Genomic DNA, 23,631 nt, shown 5'->3' with positions numbered 1-23,631 from the left:
TGTAGGCGGGGCGGGTCCCTCTGAGCCTCGCTCCTGGGCCTGTAGACTCAGCTTCGCCCTTCCTGAGGTCCTCCCTCTGTGTGTGTCTGTGTCCTGATTTCCTCCTCTTATAAGGACACCGGTCACAGGGGTTAGGGCCCCCTCTCGAGACTTCATTTTAACGTTATGCTCTCCTGAAGAGCCCGTCTCCAAACACAGTCACGTTCTGAGGTCCTGGAGGTTACAGCACCTACACATGCGTTCTGGGGATACGATTCTGCCCATGACGGGGAGTGTGCCCCCCAGCGTGGATGCGGGGGAAACTAGGGGGGCTGGGGGGTGCATCACAGGTCTGCGATGGGCACAGGCTGGGGCCTGGGAGCTAGCGGGGAGGCGTCTGCTTGGGAGCAGATCCTGGGAGGGCAGTGACGGGGGCCCCCCCAGCCCCAGGCCGGGTGGGGTAACCCCAGGCCTCCCCGCTCCCTGCCCTCAGGGGCTGCAGGTAGCCCAGAAGGAGGCCCAGATCCGGCTGCTGGAGGGACGGCTGAGGCAGACAGACATAGCGGGCCCCTCCCAGAACCACCTGCTGCTTGACGCCCTGCGCGAGAAGGCCGAGGCCCATCCCGAGCTGCAGGCCCTCATCCACAACGTGCAGCAGGGTACAGGGCGGGGGGCAGGCCTCGGGGCCCCCAGGGACCCCCGGGGCTCCCTGCCTCCCGCCTCAGAGACCCTCCCTCCCCCAGGCTCCCCGGAGGCCGCAGTCCAATCCCAGAGGGTGAGGGGTGGGAGGGAGGGGGAGGGCTCGGTGGGGCCTCACCCCTCGGTTCCCTCCTCCCTGGCAGAGAACGGCTACGCCAGCACAGATGAGGAGGTGTCTGAGTTCTCGGAGGGGAGGTGAGTTTCCAGGTTGGGAGCGAGCATGTGCCTGGGGCTGGGTTGGGGGGTTGCCGGGGGGTCGAGGGCTGAGCCTGGGCTTGGGGGCTCTTTGGGACCCATGAACCTAAGTCCCAGGGAGCCGGGACATCAGCTGTCGGCATCCTGGCCCTCCTCTGCTTTTTCCTTAGCTTCTCCCAGTCATTCACCATGAAAGGCTCCACCAGCCATGACGACTTCAAGTTCAAGGTGAGCCCCACCAGAAGGCGGCCGGGGGCGGGGGGCTTCCCGCAGCCTGATCCCCACCTTCCTGGGGCTCTACCCCTACCCTCAGCCCCAACCCAGTACTGCCTCCATCTGGGATGCGGTGGCCAAGAAGGGTCTGACCTGGAAAGGGTCGGGGTGCCCAGATGTGTGACCCGTTACAGCCCATTCCTTTTGAAGTGGGTGGAATGACATCATCATAGCCCGAGGCCTCGCTGTCAGAACTCACCCACTTCCCCACCAAGACTCTGCCTCCTGATGTGAGTCAGAGACCCACCCTGGATGTCTAGTTACTGTGCGTGCGGATTGCTGACTCAGCAGGGAGGGAGTCTGTCTGACACTGAGGGAGCAGCTGCTAGACTAGACGGAACCACGAAACAGGACTGAGTAAAGAGAGAAGGGAGAGCCCTGCAGACTGGGAGCGGCGCCCTGTGCACAGCCTCTGAGTAACTGATTAGCTGGTGAGCAGCAGAGGTCAACCTGCCATTCTGTCTGCGAAGTCTAAAGAAGGGCAGCAGAGGCATTTCCTGTCAGTCTGGCTTCTCCAGAAGCCTCGGGAGACGTGCCTGGGTCGTGTCTGCCGGGGCCCTTCCATCACTTCCTCTGCCTCGGGCCGGCGGCGCATCTCCCCGCTGGAGTTCCCCCAGCTCCCCGTTCTGTGCCATCGTGTTTGGGCAGTGTGTCCACCCAGCCCTTCCTGTCTCAGGGTGAGCCCAAGCTGTCCGCCCAGATGAAGGCCGTGTCTGCCGAGTGCCTGGGACCCCCGCTGGAGGTGTCCACCAAGAACATCACTAAGTCCCTGGCCTCCCTCGTGGAGATCAAAGAGGACCGAGTGGGCTTCTCCATCCGAGATCCCTACTACCGGGACAAGGTCTCTCGGACCATCAGCCTGCCCAGCAGAGGGAGCACTTTGTAAGGAGGGAGCGGAGTGGTGGGGGTGTGGGTGGGCCCGGGAGGTGGGCCCGGGCCTCACCGGGCCCTGCATTCCAGCCCCCGGCAGTCTCGAGGAGCGGAGACGTCCCCTCTGACCCGAAGGAAGTCATATGACCGAGGGCAGCCCATCAGGTGAGGACACGTTCTAGACCCTGGGGGCAGGAATCGCTGGGAGGCCCACTGTACACCGTCCTGCACACTTTCATCCGGCCCCGCTCGGCCCCCCCCCCACGGCCCCTTCCTCACTTCGTCAGCTGCGGCTCAGGAAACAGTCTCTCCATAAGCACCTGAGCTGGTGGCCAAGGCCGCTGCTAAAAACTGCCGGCTGCCGTGAGCTCAGCGTGGGCGGATTTGCAGTGGCCTGGCCTGGTCACGGGGCCAGTGGGCTCAGCCCCGTTCACGGCCAGGGGTCCTTGGAAGGCCTCAGCCCCTTTCAAGGTCTTGTCCTGTGGGCGGAGCGTAGGTGAGTAAGGACAGTCCTGGGAGGGGATGCAGGACCGAGGACAGTCCCCAGCCGGCCAGCCACTCACTTACGGGGCCCCACGGGCTTCTTCGGGTATCCCGATGCCTCTCAGGGTCGCCTTAATTTTCAGAGATGTTCGGTGGCCTCCCCAGGTCACACAGCGAAGTAGCAGAAGGGCAGGGGCTCAGGATGACCTCATGCACCTGCCTTGTCGGGAGGGGGACATGCGCCTGTCCCTCCCTCCGGTCCAGCCGCCCATGCCCGTGGCTTCAGATGGGCCTTTGGTGGGAGGAGTTGCAAGGGCATCTGTGCACCCGGGGCCCCACAGACCATCCCGCCCCCCGTGACAGAGAGAACACACTGAGTTGCAATTGGGGGGAATGTAGGCTGGTCTCGTGATGACCCTCCAAAGGGAGGGAGGATGGGCTGAGCCTGAGGACCACCCTCCAAAGAGCAGGGCCGTGGGTGCTGGAAGGGGTGGCGTCACGAGGCCTTGGACTCTTCCCTGGAGATCAGGTCGCGCTGTTTGTGGCAGTTGTGTTGTCAAGTCACCGTGAACACGACTTAGCGAATCCTGAGCCGTTGTTCCCGGGAAATACAGGGCTGGGCTCCTGGGAGCCTCTGGTCCCAGGGTTTTCATCAACCCGTCATGTGAGTTTCTGTTTAAAGACACCTAATCCAATATGTACCATTGACTCATTAATATTGAACTCAGGGCCAACAGCCCTAGAGCTCACGCCTGAACGTAGCTCATCTAACACGTATCTTCTCTGTAAATCACGTCCCAGCTTCCTTGAGCTCCGGACACCAGCTGGCCCTGCAGCACCATCTTCGGGGCCATTTTAAACACTGAACTCACCAACCAAAAGCACAAACATTTGAAAATCATGGCACTAAATAGACTGGAAAGGGCGCTGTGTACACTGTGAGGGAGGTAGGGCCACCTCTTTTGACCTCAGCTGGGAAGATGTGCACTTGGGTCCTCATGCCTGCAGATGACCAGGAACCCTGCGGGTGTTGTTTGGGGCTGACAGATAGGCTTTGGCGAGCAGGTGAATTAATTCCCAAATGCGGAACCCACGGATCACGAGGACCAACCCCTGGGGGCCGAGCAGGAGCTGGGCCGTAGGACCCCCTGCCCTGCCGGCCGCACAACCAGACGGAAGGTGGTGCAGGCGACGCCGCGTGCGCATGCCCGTGGGCAGAGGCGCAGTGACTGACGGCTGCCGCTCTGTCCTGCTCACCTGCCAGGTCCACAGACGTGGGGTTCACGCCCCCCTCGTCCCCTCCCACTCGGCCCCGGAATGACCGAAACGTCTTCTCTCGTCTCACCAGTAACCAGAGCCAGGGGTCGGCGCTGGACAAGTAAGAGCCGGGCGCCGGGGGGCGGGGGGCGCAGAGGGGACAGGGAGGCTGCAGGCGGGTCCTGGCCGCAGGCAGGCGGGCAGCGGGGAGACGCTAGGTGTGCTGCGCTGGCCCTTCTCCCGGCACCTCTGCCCTTTCTGTGCTGCCCGTGGACCCCTCCCGTCCCCTGAGCGTGTGGGGACCGCAGGAGAGGGCACGAAGGAAGCCACGGGGCCAGGCCCGGGCAGTCGGGCACGCCGAGGGCCTACCCAGAGCTGCCCCTGCCTTCTCTGCTGATGCTGATTCTTCTCTGAAGCCCCTCCCTTCGCTTCAGTCACGCACACACACACCCCACCCCCGCTAATGTTCAGGCCACGCCCCAGCGCCCTTGTGGAGGGTCCCTGCAGAAGGAGACCCCGTTTCTGTCACATGGTGGGGTCAGCTCACCCCTACTGAGCGCTCTCGCTGGACACTCACCTCCCAGTGCGGTGGGCACCGCCCCCCGGCGCCGCCCCAGGCTGGCACACACATGATTCCGCCCGGAGTATATAAACCAGCCGCGAGGACAAAGAGGAGATGAGGCTCAGGGGCCCCGGGACACCTAGAAAGCAGCCGAGTTGGGCCCACACCTGGGGTCTCTGACTTGTGGGCCTCTGCGGTGGCGAAGAGAGAGGCCCCGCCCTCCTTGCTCCCCTCCGGGCCCCCCACACTGCTGGGCACCCCCGACACCCAACCTTCTGCAGCCCCCGGAGGGCTCCTCTCGGCTCCAACAGCTCCTCTGTCCTTTGGCGGAGCCCAGGCTACAAAGTGCTACTCCTTTGCCTGCATCGCCTCTCCTCACAGAGGCAAAACATCGCTCCTGCCCCAAACCTGCCGTGGCCCCCCTTGCGGGAAGACAGCACCGAGCCCGGCCCACGCCAGCCAGGGGACCCCCATGCCAGCCAGGGTGCCCCCATGCCAGCCAGGGGCCCTTCACGCCAGCCAGGGGACCCCCATGCCGGCCAGGGGCCCTTCACACCTTGACAGGTCCCTCTCAGCAGCTCTGGGTGGGACCCTGGCATCCCAGCCCCGGGGGCTTCCAGACCCCGGTCCTGCCCGGTGGCCCGGGTGTTGGGCCCATGTGTGTGCAGAGGCAGCTGCCGGGCACCGTCCAGCAGCCCGTGGGGCCCGTGCTTGGGGATCAGCAGGTCTCTGAAGCTCTGCTGGGAGAGGCCTGCTCCTGGGAGGGGTGGGAGGAGGCGCAGCGTCGCTCAGGGGGCAGGGGGCCCCCAGCTTGTGCAGTGAGGCAGCCGAGATCCTGGGACCAGCAAGGCCCGTGTCCCCTCTGCCCCTCCGCACCCCCATCCCCGCCCCAAGCTCCCCGGCCTGCCCCACCTCCTCTCCACTGCCCTCAGGCCCTCCTTCCTCTCCTCTCTCCGCTCCCCCTGCAGAGAATAACCACCCTCTGACCTCCCCACGCTGCTGCCGCCTCTGCTCCCTCGTGTGTGTCCCTCTCTCCCCCTAATCCAGCTAATTTTCTGCCCCCAGGTCTGATGACAGCGACTCCTCTTTGTCGGAGGTCCTGAGGTACACAGAATGGCTCGCTGCTCCCTTTCTGTCCCTCTTCCCCACACCCTGGCCTCAGCATGCGGCCCCTCCTCTCCGTGGCTGCCCCAGACCCCCTCCCGCCCTTCTCACTCCTGGTTCCTCTCTCGTGGGTGCTTCGTGGCCTCTGACTGCGCCAGGCTGGAGCTGGGGGCTCTGGAGGGCATGGCTTCTGGTGGCTTGTCACCGGGTGGGAGGGGCGGGCACGGGAGCCTGGGGGGCCGGAGCCCTGGAGGAAGGCTGCTGGAGGTCGCGCAGGCTCAGCGTCCCAGCTTTTACTCAGCTGTGTCGGGGGCTCCCTCACCGACCTTGGCTCTGAAAGAGAAGTGGCCCTGCCCACGACTCCTGGCCCGAAGGCCAGGAGTACCAGGAGACCTTTCTCCCTCAGCCAGCCCCGCGCACATGCACACACGCGCGCACACGCACGCGCGCGCAGCCCTCCTGCTGCATAACAAGGGGCAAGTCCCAGGACCTGGTGGGCCTGAGCCCCGGCTGGGAAAGGGCCACCCTGGGCTGAGGGCTCCCTCTGCTCTTCTGGGGCAACCGCCACTCACTGTTCCTGCCCCCAGGGCAACCGCCACTCACTGTTCCTGCCCCCGGGGGTGACGCCCCTGGCTGCAAGGCTGCCACCCACCCCCTCACCCCCTGGCCTCTCCCATGGGCGGAGGGTTATCCTTGTAACTTGGGGTCTTCCCACTGCTGTCTTGGGCTCCTTCCCCGGCTCCTTCCCCTGGGCCCAAGCCAGCGTCAGAAGCGGGGAGCTGGGGGCAGGACTGTTCGCGTGCCTGCGACAGCGGGGACAGCTGGGCCTGTCCAGCCGCCGTCCGTGGGGGCGCCGGTGGAGTCCGCGGGCTCTTGAGCAGCTGCGGGCAGGGCGGGGCATCGGTCACGTCAGACGCTCTCGGCCACAGGGGCGGCGCTGTCTTTGGAAAGAATAGGCCATGTTTCAGACGTGCACGTGGCTTGGCCAGGGGCTCGTTCCTAGAGACCCTCAGTGGGAAAAAAAATCCTCCTCCTCAGGCCCTCCAGGAGGCTGGTGTGTAGCGAAGTCCTCAGGTCCGCTCAGGACAGGCGTCCTTCACCTCTGAGTGTTTGTGGGGAGGAGGGGGCCATGCCAGCTCCGCTCCCCACAGGGGCCTGCACTTTCTTCCCACAGAGCTGAGCAGGGCTCCCCAGAGGGACTTAGCCCTTTGCAGATGACAGTCACGGATCTGACCACACTGGTCCAAAGGGGCCCAGGTGGAGGTGACGTGCACGCCTGCATGCGCGCGTCTCTGCCCCGGCGTGGCGGCCTGGGCGCCCTCCCTCTCCGCACTCCTCCACCCTCCCTGTGGACGCCGAGGTGCTGGAGGAGCCCATCCAGCTCTGGGGCCTCTGCCCCGCCCGGCTGGGGCCTGGGGGCATGTGTGTCTTGGGTTCTGGGTCAGGCAGGCGATGGAGGAGACTCCCGTGTGTCCTGGCCCCTGGCCGTGCCCGGCCGGGCTTGCTCCCCAGAAGTGCTCAGGATGGCAACTGAGAGGCTGCACCACAGGCCCCCGTCTGCGCGGCTCTCGGACCTGGGGGGCTGTGGCTGGAGCCCCTGCCACAGCCCGAGTGCCCCTGCGCCTGTCCCTCACCCGGGAGCCTCGCGCAGCCTGGCCGCGGTCCCGGGCTGACGGGCGCCTCTCTCCCTCTCTCCCGGGAAGGGGCATCATCACCCCGGTCGGAGGAGCCAGGGGCGCGCGGACGGCCCCGCTGCAGTGCGTCTCCATGGCCGAGGGCCACACCAAGCCCATCCTCTGCCTGGACGCCACGGATGAGCTGCTCTTCACAGGGTCCAAAGGTGGGCGGAACCCGGACCAGCCAGGTGGGGTCAGGGCCTCCCGCCCTCCCGCTCCCTTTGCCAGAGCGGGCTGCGCAGGAGACAGGATCACAGCCGCCAGGTTGAGGAGGTGGGGTCTCCTGCCGGGGCTCAGGGCTCCCCACCCCGGGCCTCCCCTCCTAGCTGGCTCTGGGGTCTCCATCCAGTACCTCCTTCCAGACCTGCCTCCGGAACTCCAGGAAGCGTGTCAGGTGCCCCGCCTTTGCTCATCTCAGCCCCTCCCCGAGCCCAGCACTTAGGGCTGCGCACTTCCTACGATTCTTTAATCCCAGCGACAGTCAGAAAACGTTACCTTCCGGCAGGAAGAGCAGCTGTGCAGGAGGTAGCTAATAGAACAGTGGGAAGTGTGTATACACCCACCTGCGTGGCAGGAGGGAGAGGGTTGTGAATCAAGGTGAGGTTCATTGCTTCCAAGTTTTCCCCCGAGACTTGCTTGCCATCGTTCATTAATTTGGTCGGCGATTGGCAGGCACGGGAGCTTTACCCCAGCCCCGGCGATGCCCCATGAACCTGGCGTTGGTGGGCGTTTGCCCGAGAAGCCCTGGTGGGAAGTGCCGGGCTCGTCCGTGCGCCACGGGAGCAGGCGGGAGCACGTTTCCACCCCCGGACCCGGAGCCCATCCGCTGGGCAACCCTGGACCACCTCCCCTGGCCTTGGCGGCCCCGGTGGCTGTGGGGACGGGAGTTCCCCGGGCCCCGGCCGTGATGGCTGTCCCCCACTCACGCCCGCTCTCTCGCAGACCGCAGCTGTAAGATGTGGAACTTGGTGACGGGGCAGGAGATCGCAGCTCTGAAGGGTCACCCCAGCAACGTGGTCTCCATCAAGTACTGCAGCCTCTCTGGGCTCGTGTTCTCCGTGTCCACCTCCTACATCAAGGTGTGGGACATCCGAGACTCGGCCAAGTGCGTCCGGACCCTCACGTAAGTCGTCTCGCCCGGCTCGCACTGGTGGTGGGGCAGGAGCCAGGACCCAGCCCAGGAGACCCGCGAGGGACAGTCCAGCCCTTACCTCTGACCCTGCCTCTCTTCCTCACGGGCAGGTCCTCAGGCCAGGTGGTCTCAGGGGACGCCTGTGCGGCTGCGTCCACCCGCACCATCACCAGCGCTCAGGGAGAGCACCAGATCAACCAGATTGCCCTCAGCCCCTCGGGCAGCATGCTGTATGCCGCTTCGGGCAACGCCGTCCGCATCTGGGAGCTCAACAGGTCGGGGAGGGGCCCGGGCAGGGGCGGGGACCCCCGGGGCGGCCCCGGGCTGCAGGCGGCTCGTGCCTGGGTCTCCATCTTGCTCTGAGGGGGGATAGTCCCCTGGCCGGCATATCACCCCAGGGTAGACCCCCAACCCCACCCCAGGGTCCCCCCGATCCAACCCCCGCACCCCCGGCTGGGCCTCTCCTCCCCTACAGGTTCCAGCCCGTCGGCAAGTTGACTGGCCACATCGGCCCTGTGATGTGCCTGACGGTCGCCCAGACCGCCAGCCAGCACGACCTGGTGGTGACCGGCTCCAAGGACCACTACGTTAAGGTACGGAGAAGTCCTTGACCTTGACCTTGAGGCCGGGCTCAGTGGCGGCTCTGTTCTCCTCCTACTCTCCTTACCTTGGCCCTCTCCTTCCACTGCCTTGGGACTCATGGGAAATAATGAGAGCCCTGGGGATTTATGCTGAAAAATCACCCCCAAGGAGCAAGGTCTGTGCAGGAGGCCAAGACTGACGCGTGATCTTGTACATGTGCTGAAAAGTCAGAAAGAACCTAAGTGTCCACAGGTAGAACAACAGGCAAGAAAATTAGGGCAAACCCACAGGACGGGATGCAGCACAACTGAGTACACGATAAATACGAAAAAAACCCACAAAGAGCACAAGTCAGCCCTGGTGCTGTTTGCTCCCTGGTTGTGTCATTGCAAACGTAGGTACAGGGCTGGAGACTGGGAAGCAGTGGATAAAAAGGGAAAGAGGGCGGTGGGGTTGTGATGAATGGTTTTATTTAAAGTACAAGTACTGTTATATTTATTTATTAAAAAATTGAGTAGGAGGCTCACGCCCCAAACCCACCTTGAGTCAGCCTCCCTGACCCCAGTTCCTGTCCCCCGGGAAGCCCCCCCCACAGCCTCCCTCCCGCCCCTCCTCCGCAGATGTTCCAGCTGGGTGAGTGTGTGACGGGCACCGTCGGCCCCACCCACAACTTCGAGCCCCCGCACTACGATGGCATTGAGTGTCTGGCCATCCAGGGGGACGTCCTGTTCAGCGGCTCCCGGGATAACGGCGTCAAGAAGTGGGACCTGGCGCAGCAGGAGCTCATGCAGGTGCAGTGGGCTGCGGAGAGGCGGTCCCCGGGCAGGGCTTGGGGGCCCTGTGTCCTGGCCCAGAGCCCCCCAAGCCTGCCACTTCTGCAGCCTCTTCCCCACCTGTGTTTACCCCCCTGGCCAGCACCCTCTTCCCCCAGTGCCCCCCCGGTCTACACCCTCTTCTTCCCCCCAGTGCCCCCCTGGTCTACACCCTCTTCCCCCCAGTGACCCCCCCGGCCGTCACCCTCTTCCCCCCAGTGACCCCCCCGGCCGTCACCCTCTTCCCCCCAGTGCCCCCCCCGGTCTACACCCTCTTCTTCCCCCCAGTGCCCCTCCCCCGGCCGGCACCCTCTCCCTCCTGTGCCCCCCCACCGGCCGTCACCCTCTTCCCCCCAGTGACCCCCCTGGCCGGCACCCTCTCCTGCCTCCACCATCTGCCTTCAGGCAGCAGCTCTCAGGAAGGGTCTGCTCTCAGCCCCCGGTCTGACCAGTCTCCCCCTTCCTTCTCTTCCGACCCCTCTGAGGGCTAAAGGTCTCTGTACCAGTGCAGGGTCTCAGGGTGGAGCATGGGAGCAGGAATGAGGGACTCACCTCTAGAGCCTGGGGCAGGGCTCCCCGCTTCTCGCCCTCACGGCTCGCTCCTCCCGCAGCAAATCCCCACGGCGCACAAGGACTGGGTGTGCGCCCTGGCCTTCGTCCCGGGCCGCCCCATGCTGCTGAGCGCCTGCCGCGCAGGCGTCATCAAGGTCTGGAACGTCGACAACTTCACGCCCATTGGCGAGATCAAGGGCCACGACAGCCCCATCAATGCCATGTGCACCAACGCCAGGCACATCTTCAGCGCCTCCAGGTGGGTGCCGGGCAGAGAGCTCTGCTCCTGTTCTCCACCCTGTCCCGGGCGCTGTCCCCGAGGCCAGGGCATGGAGCAGACCCCGCGGCGCCCCTGGCCTGAGCCCGCCTTCACAGAGCGCCCAGGGGGGTGCTGGGCCCCAGGCTGGGACCACCCCCCGTGTCCCAGCCCTTCCTGCCCCTGACACAGCAGCCTGGACCCCTGTGCAGGTATCTCAGACCACAGAGCAGCCCGCCTCCCTCAGCCCCAGCTCTGGTCCCATCCAGGGACGCCCAGGCCCTCTGTCCCAGGGGCAGCTGCTCAGACGGCCTCTTCTTTTTCCTTCTTGTTCCGACCACGTTCCCTGTCTCCGCCTCCCCCTTCCCGCCTCCCCCTGCCTCTCCCCCCACAGTGACTGCCGGGTAAAGTTGTGGAATTACGTCCCTGGACTCACCCCCTGCCTTCCGCGCCGAGTCCTGGCCATAAAGGGCCGAGCCACCACCCTGCCCTGACCTCCGCGCCCCTCCGCTCTCCTCTCTCCACCCCCATCCTCCCCCTCTTGCCTTTCCCCTCTTTCTCCACTTCGATCTGAGCTGCTTCTTGACGGTACGAGATTGTTTTACTCCTCTCCCTTCTCTCCCCCCGTATCCTGCCTGCCCCGAGATTGCCCCGCCTGCCCCTCTTCTTTCCGAGCATGGACGGGGGGCAGACCCCCAGGAGAGGGGTGCCAGGGGGCAGAGAGCAGAGGGGGAGCATTCAGGCCTGGACAAGAAAACAAAATAGCAACAACGGAGAGCAGCCGTGCTCAGAAGCCTGTGGGGCCTTGGTGACCGCAGGCCCCTCCCTCTGCCCAGCTCCCCTCCACCCTTGCAGCCACCCTCGGCCCAAGTAACGCTTGCCCCTGGGTCCCAGCCCCGCCTGGCAAGTTGGGGGATGTGGCCCGTGCTTTGTTCGAGGGTGGCCCGCCGTGGCCTCTTCAGGAATTGACCAGCCCTCTCTTGCTCCGCCCAGTGACCTGACAGTGAAGTTCTGGAGTGCCCGGCGCCTGGTACCCAGCGGCCCCCACTAGAAGTGAGCTCAGAGGACAGCCTGACCCTCGGCCCAGCGGGGCGGCGCCCGGGGGACAGAGGCTGTGGGCCTCCTGCCCACCTTCCTCTCCCCGACCTTCCTACGGGACACTGCCCCCTCCCGGCCCCTCCTCTTGGGGACAGGGAGGTCGGGGAGCTAATTAAGCTGTGAAGCCAAATTCCCCTCATTTCTCTCCCTGCAGCCTGCCCCCACCCCCCCACCTGTCCCGGGTTCTCTTGCCGCGCTGGCCACGCCCTTCCTCCAGCCTTGGCCCGGGGGGCCTGTCCGGGAGGTGGGGCAGCCCTCTCCGTGCCCCTCCGGCCAGCAGGCCTCCCCTACATTCTCTGGCCCAGCCACTGCACCTGCCTCTGAGCCCAGAAAGATAGCCCTCAGGTAACCATGGAAACCAGGTGCAGGCAGCTGGCCCTGCAGCTGACCTTAGCCCCTCGGCCACCAGTGGCCACTCCCCGTGGACCCCAGCAATTCTTTGGGTCCCTTTCTGCTGGGACCACGGTGGAGCTGCTAGAAAGATTCCTTTGGGGAGACGGTCAGCGTCCTTCAGTTATTTAATTTATTTTTTAGTTTTATTTTTTGCTGTTGCCTCCTGGAAACTGACTTGAAGTTTCTTCCCACAAGCTTGTTCCTTCAGCTCTTAGGGGCCAGCAGTCCCAGAGGGGATCCGCCCCCCGCCCTCCATTTGCTTTGCAGAGGAGGGCGGCTCCCCTTTGACTCTGCAGCCTGGGCCCGTCCCCGACCTCACCCGGGGGCCGCTCTAGTGCCCCCGCCTCCGGCCGCTTGGCGCGTCAGTGCCTTCCTACGCCGGGGCCTGGCACCCGCCCCGGGCAGCCTTACACCAGCCATGCCCGCAGAGCCACATGTGTCTTCTCACCCGCGGGGTCTCCTGCCCGCTGTCCCCACTCCCAGAACCCCGGGTGGGCCACGTAGGAAGCAGCTCGGAAGACCGTCCACCATGAAGGGGCTTGGACGGCACGCCCGGCCTGGCCCCTCCCCAGCCCCCCTGCATCTCACCCCGGCCAGGCAGAGCCCCTGGCGTCTTTCCCTGGTTATTCAGGAGACTTGCGTTCAAGCCTTAACTGGCACAGGCCAGGGTCTCTCCCTGTAGGGCCAGCGGTGAGGATGGATTCCACTGAGTTTCTCCTTTCCTGGGGGCCGTGGACTCCCCGCTCCCGGGATGTTGTTCAATCCGCATTCTTTTTCTTTTTACACACTTTCTCTGACGCTTAACTGGTCTTGCGCTTCCTGGCCTCACTCAGTCTGAGCGCCGGGAGCCCCAGCTCTGTTCAGAAGACGCAGTGACTTTTGGATCTTCCGGAGGTGGCCCTGTGCTCTCCCCTCGGTGCCCCTCCCCACGTGGCCAGGGCAGAACTCGCCCTGTCCCCACTGCTCCGAGCTGCCCCCCAGCTCAGAAAGCCGTCCTGCTGTGAGGGCCCCCTGCTGGACTTGGGGTCGACGATGGGGGAGCAGATGTGCAGCAGGGACACGCCCAGAGCCGGGACAGTGTCTTCAGGACTGGAAATCCCTCCTGCTGGGCCATCGCGGGGGTGCCGGGAGCCCCCTCGGCCGCTCAGAAGTGGGTGCAATTCTCCTCTCGGGCCCCGGCCCTCCCCCCACCTCAACAGAAAGCTTCACCCTTGCCTCCTGTAAGGAAGAATCTGCGTGACTGTTTACAAGCTGTAGAAACACAAGGCTGGAGGCCTCGGCCTGGGGCCAGCGGGCAGCGGCCGCAGGCCTGTCCTTGCACAGACGGGCCCTTGGGCCCGCGAGAGGTGCTCAGAGGCCCTGCCCGTTTCCTGCTGCTTCTCGTGGGTCAGCTACCTCACGGCAGGCTGGCTCTGCTGTCCTGGCGGGAAGCACTGACTCTGAACTTGAGGTCTCGGGAGCCTCTCCCAGCTGTGCTCCAGAGCACTGAAGTCTGCCCGCTCCTTCGGGGATGGGCTGGGTACATGGTTGGGGGGCCCCCAGCGCCCCTCGATGCACAAGCATCCTCAATGTGGAAGCACAAAATGGTTGTGATTTGAGCACAAGCCAGGGCTGGTGGCAGGCGGCCTGGGCAAACCCGGCCGGGAGGCTCCTCCCAGGAGGCTCTGCCCAGCGGGAGACCGAGGACGCCCGCTTCAGGGGCTGCCCTCGCTCCGACAGGGCTCGGCCCGCAGCCTGTCCTGATTCCGGGACGCATCCTACTACTTCCGCCCTGCTGTGCCCACCCAAAGGCTTGCAGGGCTGGGGGCCCCGGAGTGGCGCCCTTTTTCCCCGACATCCCGAATTGTTGAATGCTCGATCCCAGGTCCATCCCAGCCCCACTGACCCGTATCCTGTCCCGGGGCTGAGCCCCGGGAAAGCTCTCAAAGCTGGCTGGCAAGCGCCCCTGACGGGACCGTCTTCCGGCCACTGCCCACGGTCTTCTCGGCGCGGTCCTGGGCCAGGCCTCTGCTCAACGTTAACCAGGCCAGCGTTCGCTTCCATCTGCAGGGCTGGCTCCTCCGAGGCACCTGGAGTTGACTCGAGCTTGCCAAGGAGAGGGGAAGGCTGAGAGAGGCCAGCACGCCCGAGCCTTTGAGGCGGTCCGGGTGCCGCCTTCCACCCCTTGGGAGGCCATCTGTGGGTCCAGGCATGGTCCGGCCCTGCTGCCCGCCAGGGGCCGGGTGGCTCGGGCAGAGGGAGTTTAAAGCACAAACCACCGGAGGGAGGACTGTCGCCAGGACCTGCTCACGCCACCCGGGGTGGCGGAGACGCGGGCAGGGCTGCTGTACGGTCAGGGAGTCCTGGCCTCTCCCACCGTTGCGGGGCGTGGCTCCCGGGCGTCCTCTGAAGCGGTCTGGGCTGGGTGCCGGCACACCCCCTGGTCGTTCATCCCCACGTCGCCCGGTGTGCTCACCACCGTGTTGTGTGGCCAGGGCCTGCCCTGCCAGAGTGCTGAGCTCCTTCCCGCCAAGTGGCCCAAACCCAGCGCCTCTGTCCCTTTGCACCCCAAGCAGCCAGGGCTTGGCTGCCACCCCCCACAATCCCTCCTCTTTTGGCTCCCAAACCCTTCCCAACCCTCTGATGTGCAAAGATAGAGTTGACAGGGAAAGTTCTGATTCTTCTAAGGCATCTTTGTTCTACTCCCCCTCCCCCAGTGATCAGAGGAGCTCCCAGCTGCACCACACCCCAGTTCAGCCCTTTGAACTCCTGTCCCGAGGGCCTTGCAGGGAAGCAGGGGCAGTTCCGGGAAGAGCCGAGGGTCAGAGAAGACCCCTGCCGTGAAGCCCTGCCCTGCCCACCAGCTCTTGTCTAGCTATCCCCTGCCCGGGCGCAGGGTTGCGTTTGGTTCAGCTCCTCCGCTGGGTGGTAGCACAGGTGTATATATGTTTTGTGCGTCTGCCGATGACTGTACATAGTGTATGAAAGTTATTTAAACCTCATGCTGTACATTTCTGTTCCCGGACCAGATGTGAGTGTTCTAAGAAGCTGTCATAAATAAAACGCGAATGACCCTTGTCTGTGGTGTGTGGTGTGACCCTGAGGGCTACGGATGTTGGGCTGGTGGTCCTCCCTGGGGCAGGGGTTGGGGGAAGGGGCTGGTGGCGGGCGGGGCCAGGCATCTGGGCCAGGCCCTGTGTCCCCTCCTGGGACAGGTGCGCAGCTGGAGGCAAGGGCACCGGTGTTTCCTGAGCGCCTGCTCCATTCCAGACACTGTTCCAGGCGTCATCCATCGGGTTTTCACTACCTGTGTGACAGGCGGCGTTTGCATTTTCTGAAATGAGAAACATCTCGGAGGAAGCGGCTTGCCGGGCATCCTAGCTGCTAAGGGCAGAGTCATGGTTGACACCCGTTCCTCTAGCTCCATCGGGCGGGAGGCGCCATGCGGGTTGCCCCCCAGACGGTTCTGTTCCTCGTGGCTTAGGAGGAGGGGACAGAAACACAAACGGTCACACGTGCCAACGGCTCCACCGAAGGCGTGACGTTTGCTTCCAGGTCATGGCTTCTCAGTCTTAAAAACTCGTATTCCCTTTTCTCTTTCCCACTGCCTTAAAAATCCTCTGTGCTCTGCCTAGACGTCCCATTATTTTGAACATAAAAGCCCCATTTTTAACATAAAAACGTCTATGAGACGCCGAGCAACCCTGTAATGTGGTCTTCACCCCGGAAGACACAGAGTTGTTGCTGTAAAACGAAGCTGCTCTCAGGCTTGTAACTCACTAGATCCTGTTCGTTACTACGGTTCTCCAGGCATCGGTGATGCTCATATAACTTAGGAGTGTATGCACTTCAGGGTCCATAGTCCCGATGCTCTGCACTAGCTGTGTGTGCAAGTCTCTGCTTCGTCAGGTTTAGCTCTAGCAAAACTTTTTCATAACAGTTTTATTGAGATGTAATTCCCATACCATAAAATGTACCCTCTTTTGGGGGAGGTCAGTCCTGACTTCATCTTGTTTCTTTCTGTATTCCCTCAGCGCCTTGTGGCCACAGAGGCTGAGCAAACATTTAAAGAGGGAGAGTGGGAGTGAATGAAGAAAGAACAGCCATCCTGGCGGGTGGAGTGATGAGCTGTCAGCAACTATCTAAACCTGCCTTTTCCTTTTGAAAACCACACATCCCCCCCTTCCCCGCCCCCCCCCACCCCTGCACCATCACCTCGGGGCCAGTCTGCACCTTCTTCCCTCCCCCACAACTCGGAAGCTTTCCTTTCTGAGGTCTGTATTAAGAAGACAATGGGGTCTCTCTTCGCTTTGTTTTCCAAATACCAAAGCAAGCTGCTTCCTCAGCCCGCACGGGCCCTGCTGCTGATCCGGACCCACGGCTGGTGACAGGTGATGGTGCCGAGGGGGTCGCCGTGGGCGGAGGAAGGTTCCTCCCCAGAGGGTCCTGGTCCTCACGAGGAAGGGGCTTGGTAAGTTGGGGGACCCTGAGCCAGTGACGGAGATGCATCCCCCCGGCCCCGCGGCGGGCACGGAGCCTCCCAGCCCCGGGGAGAAGCGGTGGCTCCGGAGTCCGGTTGTTTTTGGCTGGCTGACCGAGCTCCACCCATGCCACCTCCCACCCGGTCTCACCCCACCCTTGCTCCCCACAGGCCATCTTTCACATAGGATTCTGCCCTTCGGGACAGAGCCTACTGTCGACTGCGGGAAGTGACAACGGGGCATCGCCAGCTGCATACCAGCGGGGAGGGGTGAAACCAGAAGACGGAGGACCCGGAGCTGACTGCACCCAGCGGACTCCCCCTCAGCCCCCAGACTTTGGCCACAAAAGGTGGTTTTTCCAAATTCAAGTCTTGAAGAAGCCAAGGCACTTAGGGGTGGGGAAGCAGGAATAGTGAGTTAAGGGACATTGCTTTTTATTCTTTTAATGTGGGATTTTTCTCTCCAGATTATGAGTAATAACTGCTTATTATGGCCTCTTTTATAAAATTTTTGGCCACACCCCACGGCATGTGGGACCTTAGTTCCCCGACCAGGGATCGAACCCATGCCCCCTGCCCTGGAAGGCAGAGTCTTAACCACCGGACCGCCGCGGAAGTCCAATAACTGTTTATTATAGAAAACTTGGAAAACAAACGAGGATGAAGAAGAGAAATTCTGTTTAGGATATAAGTTCCCAGGCGGCTTTCCCAGGCAAGAAATTTGCACTTCTCGGAATCTGACACGAGCCATTCATTGCCAGGGCTGGGTGGCATCTTAAAAGATAGTTTTTTCCAAACCTCTCAGTTTACAGGTGAAAGGAACTGAGGCCCAGAAGCCGACAGATGTGGCCAAGATCATCCCAGGACAAGAAGGCCCTAGAATCCATTTCCTGGGCTGGTCTCTGCCCATTGAGTCCCTTAACTTGGCTTGACCAAGGCAAGGAGCATGATTGTCTCTGAAGCAGGTCCTATACCAATGCACTTGACCTGCTGATAGGTTATAATACAATCCATCCTTTGTCATTGCTTGTAGCAAAGCAGGATCGCGCTCTGGAGGGCGAGGCAGGGACCGTGAGTGTATACTGAGTCTTGTGACTTTCCCCGAGCACCGCCACCTATAACAGGTGCGGCCGGAAAGGCCCCTAGTGCCAGCTGGTGACAAAGGCGGTGGGTGGAAGAGGCTTCTGGCCATTGCCGGGTTAGCACGAGCTTCAACGCTGCCTCTGAGGTCTGTTTGCAAGCGTGGCAGTGACTCCCGCCGCTCCCCGGGCCCAGATAACCCGGGGAGCGTGGCCACTGCTGAGAGGGAGGCGTGGAAGGTGGAGATGCGGCCACCGAGCGGGAGCTCCACACGTCCCCGGGGTCTGGGGCGCGGGTGACAGAGGCCAGACGCTGCAGGGCCAGAGACAGAGCCAGGCTGGGCGTCCGCCTCGCTGTGGCCAGAGTTTGGGCCGTGGGGCCCCTGCTCTGTAGGACATGGGGTCACTGTCCCTGTACCCAGAGCTCTGCCCAGGGCCCGGCTGACTGAGGTTGGGGGTAACAGGTGACACTCCAGCTCCAAGGCGGGGCGGGGTGGTGGCGATGGGAACAGCCGGTGGCCCTGCGTGGACGGAGAGCCGCCCCGGGATGGTGGGACGGCCCCCGGCAGGGCCAGTTCCAGCAGGGGCAGTGGGATATGGTAGGCGCTCACCTCGCTGACCCGTCGGCGTGGCAGGAGGGACAGCGGCCAAGTTTTCCATGCCCAGGCCTGAGCGCTGTCACCTGGGCCGGGGTGTGCTGAGCCACGGGACCGCCACAGTGGTGCTCCGTGGTGCTGCGCGGAGCCGCCTGGTGCCTGGAGCGCAGTATCCGAACGCTGACCCCCCGGGAGCTGACTGATGCCCTTCAATAAGCGGCGTAAACCAGCCAGCGTGCACTGCCTACGGCCAGGAGCCCTGCCCACAGCCCCCGCATCCCAGCACCGCTTTCCTCCCAGTTCGCAGTTCAAGCTGAGGTTCCGCACTCTGGCCTCAGGGCTCTGGCTGAGTGGGGGCGGGGCTGGGAGGGGCCTGGACCCAGAGGTTCGCTGCCGCCGAGAAGGCAACTCTACCCCGGGCGGGAATGGGCTCCAGGGGAAAGACGAGGAAACACCTCCTGCTTGGACGTTCCCTCTTTCTCCTTTTATTTTTAATTTAAAAAAAATTTTTGGTTTTTGACCGTGCTGCACGGCTTATGGGATCTCAGTTCCCCAACCAGGGACTGAACCCCGGCCATGGCAGGGAGAGCCCGGAATCCTAGCCACTAGGTCAGCAGTGGTCCCTCTCCCTTTATCATAGAGGCTTTGCAGGGACGCACCCGCACGTCTAGAGCAGGGCTCAGAAGCCCAGCCGCAGTCACCGCGGCCACCATCTTGTCGGCCCTGGATGCAGGCTCAGAAACGGGCCTTTCTCGGCCTCCTGCAACAGAAGCAGGAGCTGGGCGCTGGGGATCTTCATCTTCTCCTTGGCTTCCAGGACGTAGGAGGTCTGCGCGGCCAGGCAGCTGACCGCGGGGTCGGGGTCTTCCTGCATGTGCTTCAGGGCCGCAACACAGACACAGCGGTGCTGGGCAGGAGGGCCTGGGCCTGGGGGACGGGGGCTCGTGGGCAGGGGGACGGTGCTGTGCAGCAAGGGGCAGGACAGCTTGTAGAGTGTAAGCAAGAGCTCCTCCTGGGGGTGCACACACCCGGTCACAAGCAGGACGTCCCTGGGCCCCTCCCTCCACCACGCCCCCCACTGACCCTGCGCCTGCAAAGGTCACAGCAGCCCCTGTGGTCCAAATCCGACGGGCCGCCCCAGCGTCTCTCTTCCTACACTCATGCTATGGTCACCATCATTTCCCGAAGCTTCTCCTCTTGGGTGACCGTGACGCTCCTCTCTTCTCGTCCCTCTTCCACTCCTCTGCCGGATTCTCTTTCCTAGACTCTCGCTGGGTCCCGGAATCCCGATGCTGACTGCGTGCCTGTCCCGCTGTGCGAGTCCAGGCAGGGCTGCAGCTTCCACCTGCCGTTCCAGTGCACGTCCCTGCCCACGGCCCAGCCCGCTCTCCCTGCGTCAGTGACCCGCGTCTGACGTCCAGTGGGACGGACCCCACAAGGCTTACTGACTCCACGTGTACGAGTCGAGCCACTGGCGTCCCCTCCACACCTGGTCCTACCTCTGGATTCTCCCCTCAGCCTCCGACGCCAGCACTCACCTGTTAGGAGCCCAGGAATCCACCCTTACCTGCACGCTCCACGTCAAATCAGCCTCCAAGACTGGCTAAGCCCCCATGTCTTCGTCTCCATGACCCCATCACCTCTCCCTGGCCCCCGGCCCAGACCCAGTCCTGTCCCGGGAACTTATCCTCCGACCTGCCGCCAGGCGGTCTGTCAAAACTGCGCGGCCATTCGACCACGTGACCCCCTTGCTTAGTGCTTCGATGGCTCCCCGTTTCCTACAGCGTCAAGTCCTGCTCTTGTGTCCCAACCTCCACCAAACCATACGACCCAGCCTCCTGCTTCCTGCCCTGTGGTCCTGTGCCAGGACGGCACCCCGGCAGCCAGGAGCCAAGCCAGCCCGCAGATGTTTCCTTCTGCTCCGCACACTGTTTCAAACCTTCTAAATTGGTTGCCAATATAAACGCGGGAAATTGCACCTAAAATCAGGATTTCCACTTCCTATAGCGAAGTGGAAGATGTAGCGACCCTGAGCCCACGTTTTCTCATAGATGCAATCAGGGGGTCTCAGCCTTCTCAGGTGGGGACTGTGCCGTCCGCAGAGGGATGGATGGAACTGTTGAGAGGATGAGGGGAAGGACACAGTTCCTCATGTCCTACTGATACCTGTGCAATCAAAACCTTATTTCTAATCGTCTGTGCCCAGAACTTGACTCTGGCTTTTATAGAAACACAGAGTACTTTTTATGGTTCAGATATACACTGGATTTTCTAGGGACGCAGCTACAATATAGCTCCTACCCCCACCCCCGGGGGCCACCATCCCCTCCCCGCCCATATCGCTCAACATCTGCTGTGGGTGCCCGCCCACCAGCTCCGCACTGTACTGGCAAAGGAGACCTTCCAAGTCAGCACGCAGGGGAGTGGAGCGGCCAGACCGCTGGGACACGGTAGCCAACGGGAGCTGTGGACCCAGCCCGGCTCTCTAGGCCAAGGTCCGCCACCAGGGCTGAGATGTGTGTGCCCGATTGGAGCTCACAGGCGCGGGGCGGGGGGGAGAAAAAGGCGCTCTGACCACCCTCCAGGGCCCCCTGCAGAGCCCCAGTTGGGCGTCCCATGTGCACAGAGGCAGGGGTCAGCCTTCCGCCGCCCCAGGCGCTCACCGACAGCTCAGGGAAATTGCAGGTAAGCCTCAGCAGCCAGGAAATGGTCCCCAAGGCCCGGGACTGTTCGTGCAGTTTCTCCGACCATACCAAGCAAGGCAGGATGATCTGGAAGGAGAGCGAGGAGACCCCATCCACACACGTGGGAGCACCGCCCCCTCCCTTCTTAGTCTTTTTAGTGAGCGGGGACCACTCTTCGTTGCGGTGCGCGGGCTTATTGCGGTGGCTTCTCTTGTTGCGGAGCACGGGCTCTAGGCGCGCGGGCTCAGTAATTGTGGCGCGTGGGCTCAGTAGTTGTGGCTCACGGGCTCTAGAGCGCAGGCTCAGTAGTTGTGGTGCACGGGCTTCATTGCTCCGCGGCATGTGGGATCTTCCCGTACCAGGGCTCGAACCCATGTCCCCTGCCTTTGCAGGCGGATTCTTAACCACTGCGCCACCAAGGAAGTCCCTCCCTTCTCAGTCCTGAGTCCACATCCCCGACCCCCTTAACGACAAGCACGAGCCTCCTGCTGCAGCATGTAGGCCAAAGAAACGACAGGAGGGAGGCCTCAGCTGGCAGCAGACTTCACGTATTTCTAGTTTTCTGCAATGAACATGCTTTGCTTGTAAAATTAGAAAGAAAACAATAAACATCATTAAAAATGAAAAAAAATACAAGAAATGATACATTCCAAAAGAACGATGTCCCAACGTGGACACAGTTCCTCTCTAGATACGGCCCTCATCAAAGTTCTTTAGTAAGATATATGGGCAGGGACTTCCCTGGTGGTCCAGTGGGTAAGACTTCGCACTTCCAATGCAGGGGGCCCAGGTTCGATCCCTGGTCGAGAAACTAGATCCCACGTGCCGCCACTAAACCTGTGCACCGCAACTGCTGAGCCCACGTGCCACAACTAGAGAAGCTCGGGTGCTGCAACAAAGACCCAGTGCAGCCAAAATTAATTAATTAATTTTAAAAATTAGATATCTGGGCAATCTTGTCTCCTCATCTTTAGTCACACCTAATATTATATCCAAAATTATATTATCCTAATTAATTCCCGTCTTGCTCATGAAAGTTGGTTTCAGGTGACTCTGGGCTATTTCTCAAATTCACACTCACCCCTACGGGTGACAATTTATCATAACTGAGAATATTTGGGAGACTCTATGAAGACAGAGGGAGACACAGGAAACTGTCTCCGGGTGACAGTCACACCTGCGGAGGTTTGAGGACCGATGGCCTTTGGCTGGAGCGGCCCCCAACACACCAGATTTAACCCAGGACTTCAATTTCCCTGACTGCTGTGGACACTCACCTCCAGGAGGCTCTGCAGGGTGACCATGCTGGGCTCCAGACGCTCCAGCACAAGAGCCTGTAACATATCATCTAAGGCCTGGACGGTCTGGCAAGTGGGGGACGTGGGGTGTCAGAGGATGGACAGCTCCCTGGGGCACTCCATCCCCCTCAGACCCCTCCCACGGGGAAGGGAAGCCAGGCCAGCTCTGCCGCCACACTCCCAGCTTCCCAAGTGCTGGTCTTTCTTGACCTCACTGAAGCCCGGACCTGCTCCCCTGGCAGGCCAGAGAGCAGCAGTGGGCACTGGGCAGTTCTTGCCAACAAATACAGCCCCACGGGGCCCTCACCGTCAGCAATTCGTTCTCTAACGTTTTCGATCAAGGAAACTTCCAGCTTTAAAACTGAAAATTCTCGGGAAGATTTGGCCAAGTCTATTGGTCAGTAATTCCATAGAATCTGTGGGTTTATCGCCAGACCGTCTCCTCCTGAAACTGGGGCTGTCATGGAACTAGAGAAACGTAGTCCTCGTGAGAGGAGGACGTGGGCTGCGTGCGAGCAGGAACCAACCCCGGGGAGATGGGGAGGGAGGTCTGGAGAAAAGAGGACGGTGGGTGGGTGGGCTCCTCGGGGGCAGACCAGCCCCGGCAGATAGGCCAAGGTGGGTACCTGGATGTAGAGACAAGCACTGTCCTTGCGGTCCAGACTGGGCGTGATGGGCGGCAGGGGGATGATGCTGGAGAGGCCGGCCTTGGCCAGGTCCAGCTTCTGGGACAGGTGGAGCAGCGGGTTCACCTGGCTGGAGGGGAGGGGAGGGGAGGAGCCACGGGAGGGCTTTGGAGGACAGGTTAGTGTCGAGGGCCCCGGGGGAGACTCTGCTCTGCCCTCTTTCTGCGGCACGGGAAACAGTGGGACCTGAGCCCCACACGCTTCCCTGCCAGGGAAGGGGGCCCCGGCTTCTTGGGGAGCCTTCCCCACACGGATGTCCTAACAGCTTTCTAACAGTGAAAGCTGAGGGCATCCCACCCCAGGAGGCTGGGAGGCCAGGTGGTGGTCATGGGCCCTGCCACCCACAGCCCAGAGCTCAGGTCCCCAAGCCTTGCCCTCCTCACAGCCCCAGTGCTCCCGCAGCAGAGACCCTGCGGCTCGGGGGAGGGAATGGCCTGGGGAACCTCAGGGCCGCCATGCAGAGCATGGCTTGCGGACGCACGGTGCTGACCAAGGCCTCCGTGGATTCTTCAAGGATTAATGTCTGGAAGGGCCAGGAGGAAAGGAGAATTCCTCTCAGAGAGGGACGCCAGCCCCGGCTCAGGAACTTCAGCGTGTCGACGTCGAACTAGGATGGAGGGACACTCAAACCTCTGCCCGCGGCCCCCCCTGCCGCCCGCCCCCAGACCCTGCCCCACGCCGGGCGCAGGCCCTGCCCTGGCGTTCACCGTGGCCCGGCCCCTCCGTAGGCGTCCGGGGACGGGGGCCCACGAGGCAGATACTTTTGCCCGGCACCTGTCCGGTGGCCTGGCCGCCTAAGAGGCCAAGTCAGGCAGCTTCCAAGCCAGGGCTAATATCCAAAACCCAAGGAAGCGTGAGCCCTCGTTTTTTCCTACTTTCCTCCGCAGCTCTCAGAAAGCTCCAGAG

The 23,631-nt window shown here is 62.5% G+C and overlaps 1 protein-coding gene across 4 annotated transcripts in view; it reads left to right on the top strand.

The window, feature by feature from the left end:
• The window catches only part of KIF21B (kinesin family member 21B), a 44,440-nt gene extending 29,460 nt beyond the window's left edge, over nucleotides 1-14,980 (top strand). Inside the window, exons 22-36 of one of the 4 annotated variants that reach the window (XR_010941511.1) lie at nucleotides 473-638; nucleotides 822-873; nucleotides 1,044-1,101; nucleotides 1,823-2,028; nucleotides 2,107-2,181; nucleotides 3,764-3,877; nucleotides 5,384-5,422; nucleotides 7,126-7,262; nucleotides 8,041-8,221; nucleotides 8,341-8,505; nucleotides 8,706-8,823; nucleotides 9,433-9,603; nucleotides 10,236-10,435; nucleotides 10,827-11,020; nucleotides 11,426-14,980. Coding sequence is in view for 2 of the 4 variants with exons in the window: in XM_067729856.1 (XP_067585957.1) it covers nucleotides 473-638; nucleotides 822-873; nucleotides 1,044-1,101; nucleotides 1,823-2,028; nucleotides 2,107-2,181; nucleotides 3,764-3,877; nucleotides 5,384-5,422; nucleotides 7,126-7,262; nucleotides 8,041-8,221; nucleotides 8,341-8,505; nucleotides 8,706-8,823; nucleotides 9,433-9,603; nucleotides 10,236-10,435; nucleotides 11,426-11,483 (1,740 nt within the window). In the remaining 2 variants the exon portion in view is untranslated. The remainder of the gene's footprint in view (nucleotides 1-472; nucleotides 639-821; nucleotides 874-1,043; nucleotides 1,102-1,822; nucleotides 2,029-2,106; nucleotides 2,182-3,763; nucleotides 3,878-5,383; nucleotides 5,423-7,125; nucleotides 7,263-8,040; nucleotides 8,222-8,340; nucleotides 8,506-8,705; nucleotides 8,824-9,432; nucleotides 9,604-10,235; nucleotides 10,436-10,826; nucleotides 11,021-11,425) is intronic. The other 3 variants (XR_010941512.1, XM_067729856.1, XM_067729857.1) reach the window with 3 other exon arrangements.
• The last annotated feature ends 8,651 nt before the right edge of the window (nucleotides 14,981-23,631 follow it).

The sequence above is a fragment of the Pseudorca crassidens genome, chromosome 2, assembly GCF_039906515.1.
Source record: "Pseudorca crassidens isolate mPseCra1 chromosome 2, mPseCra1.hap1, whole genome shotgun sequence".
Classification (NCBI taxonomy): domain Eukaryota; kingdom Metazoa; phylum Chordata; class Mammalia; order Artiodactyla; family Delphinidae; genus Pseudorca; species Pseudorca crassidens.
The sequence above is the reverse complement of the archived record's forward strand: the minus strand, read 5'-3'. Positions and strand labels throughout refer to the sequence as shown.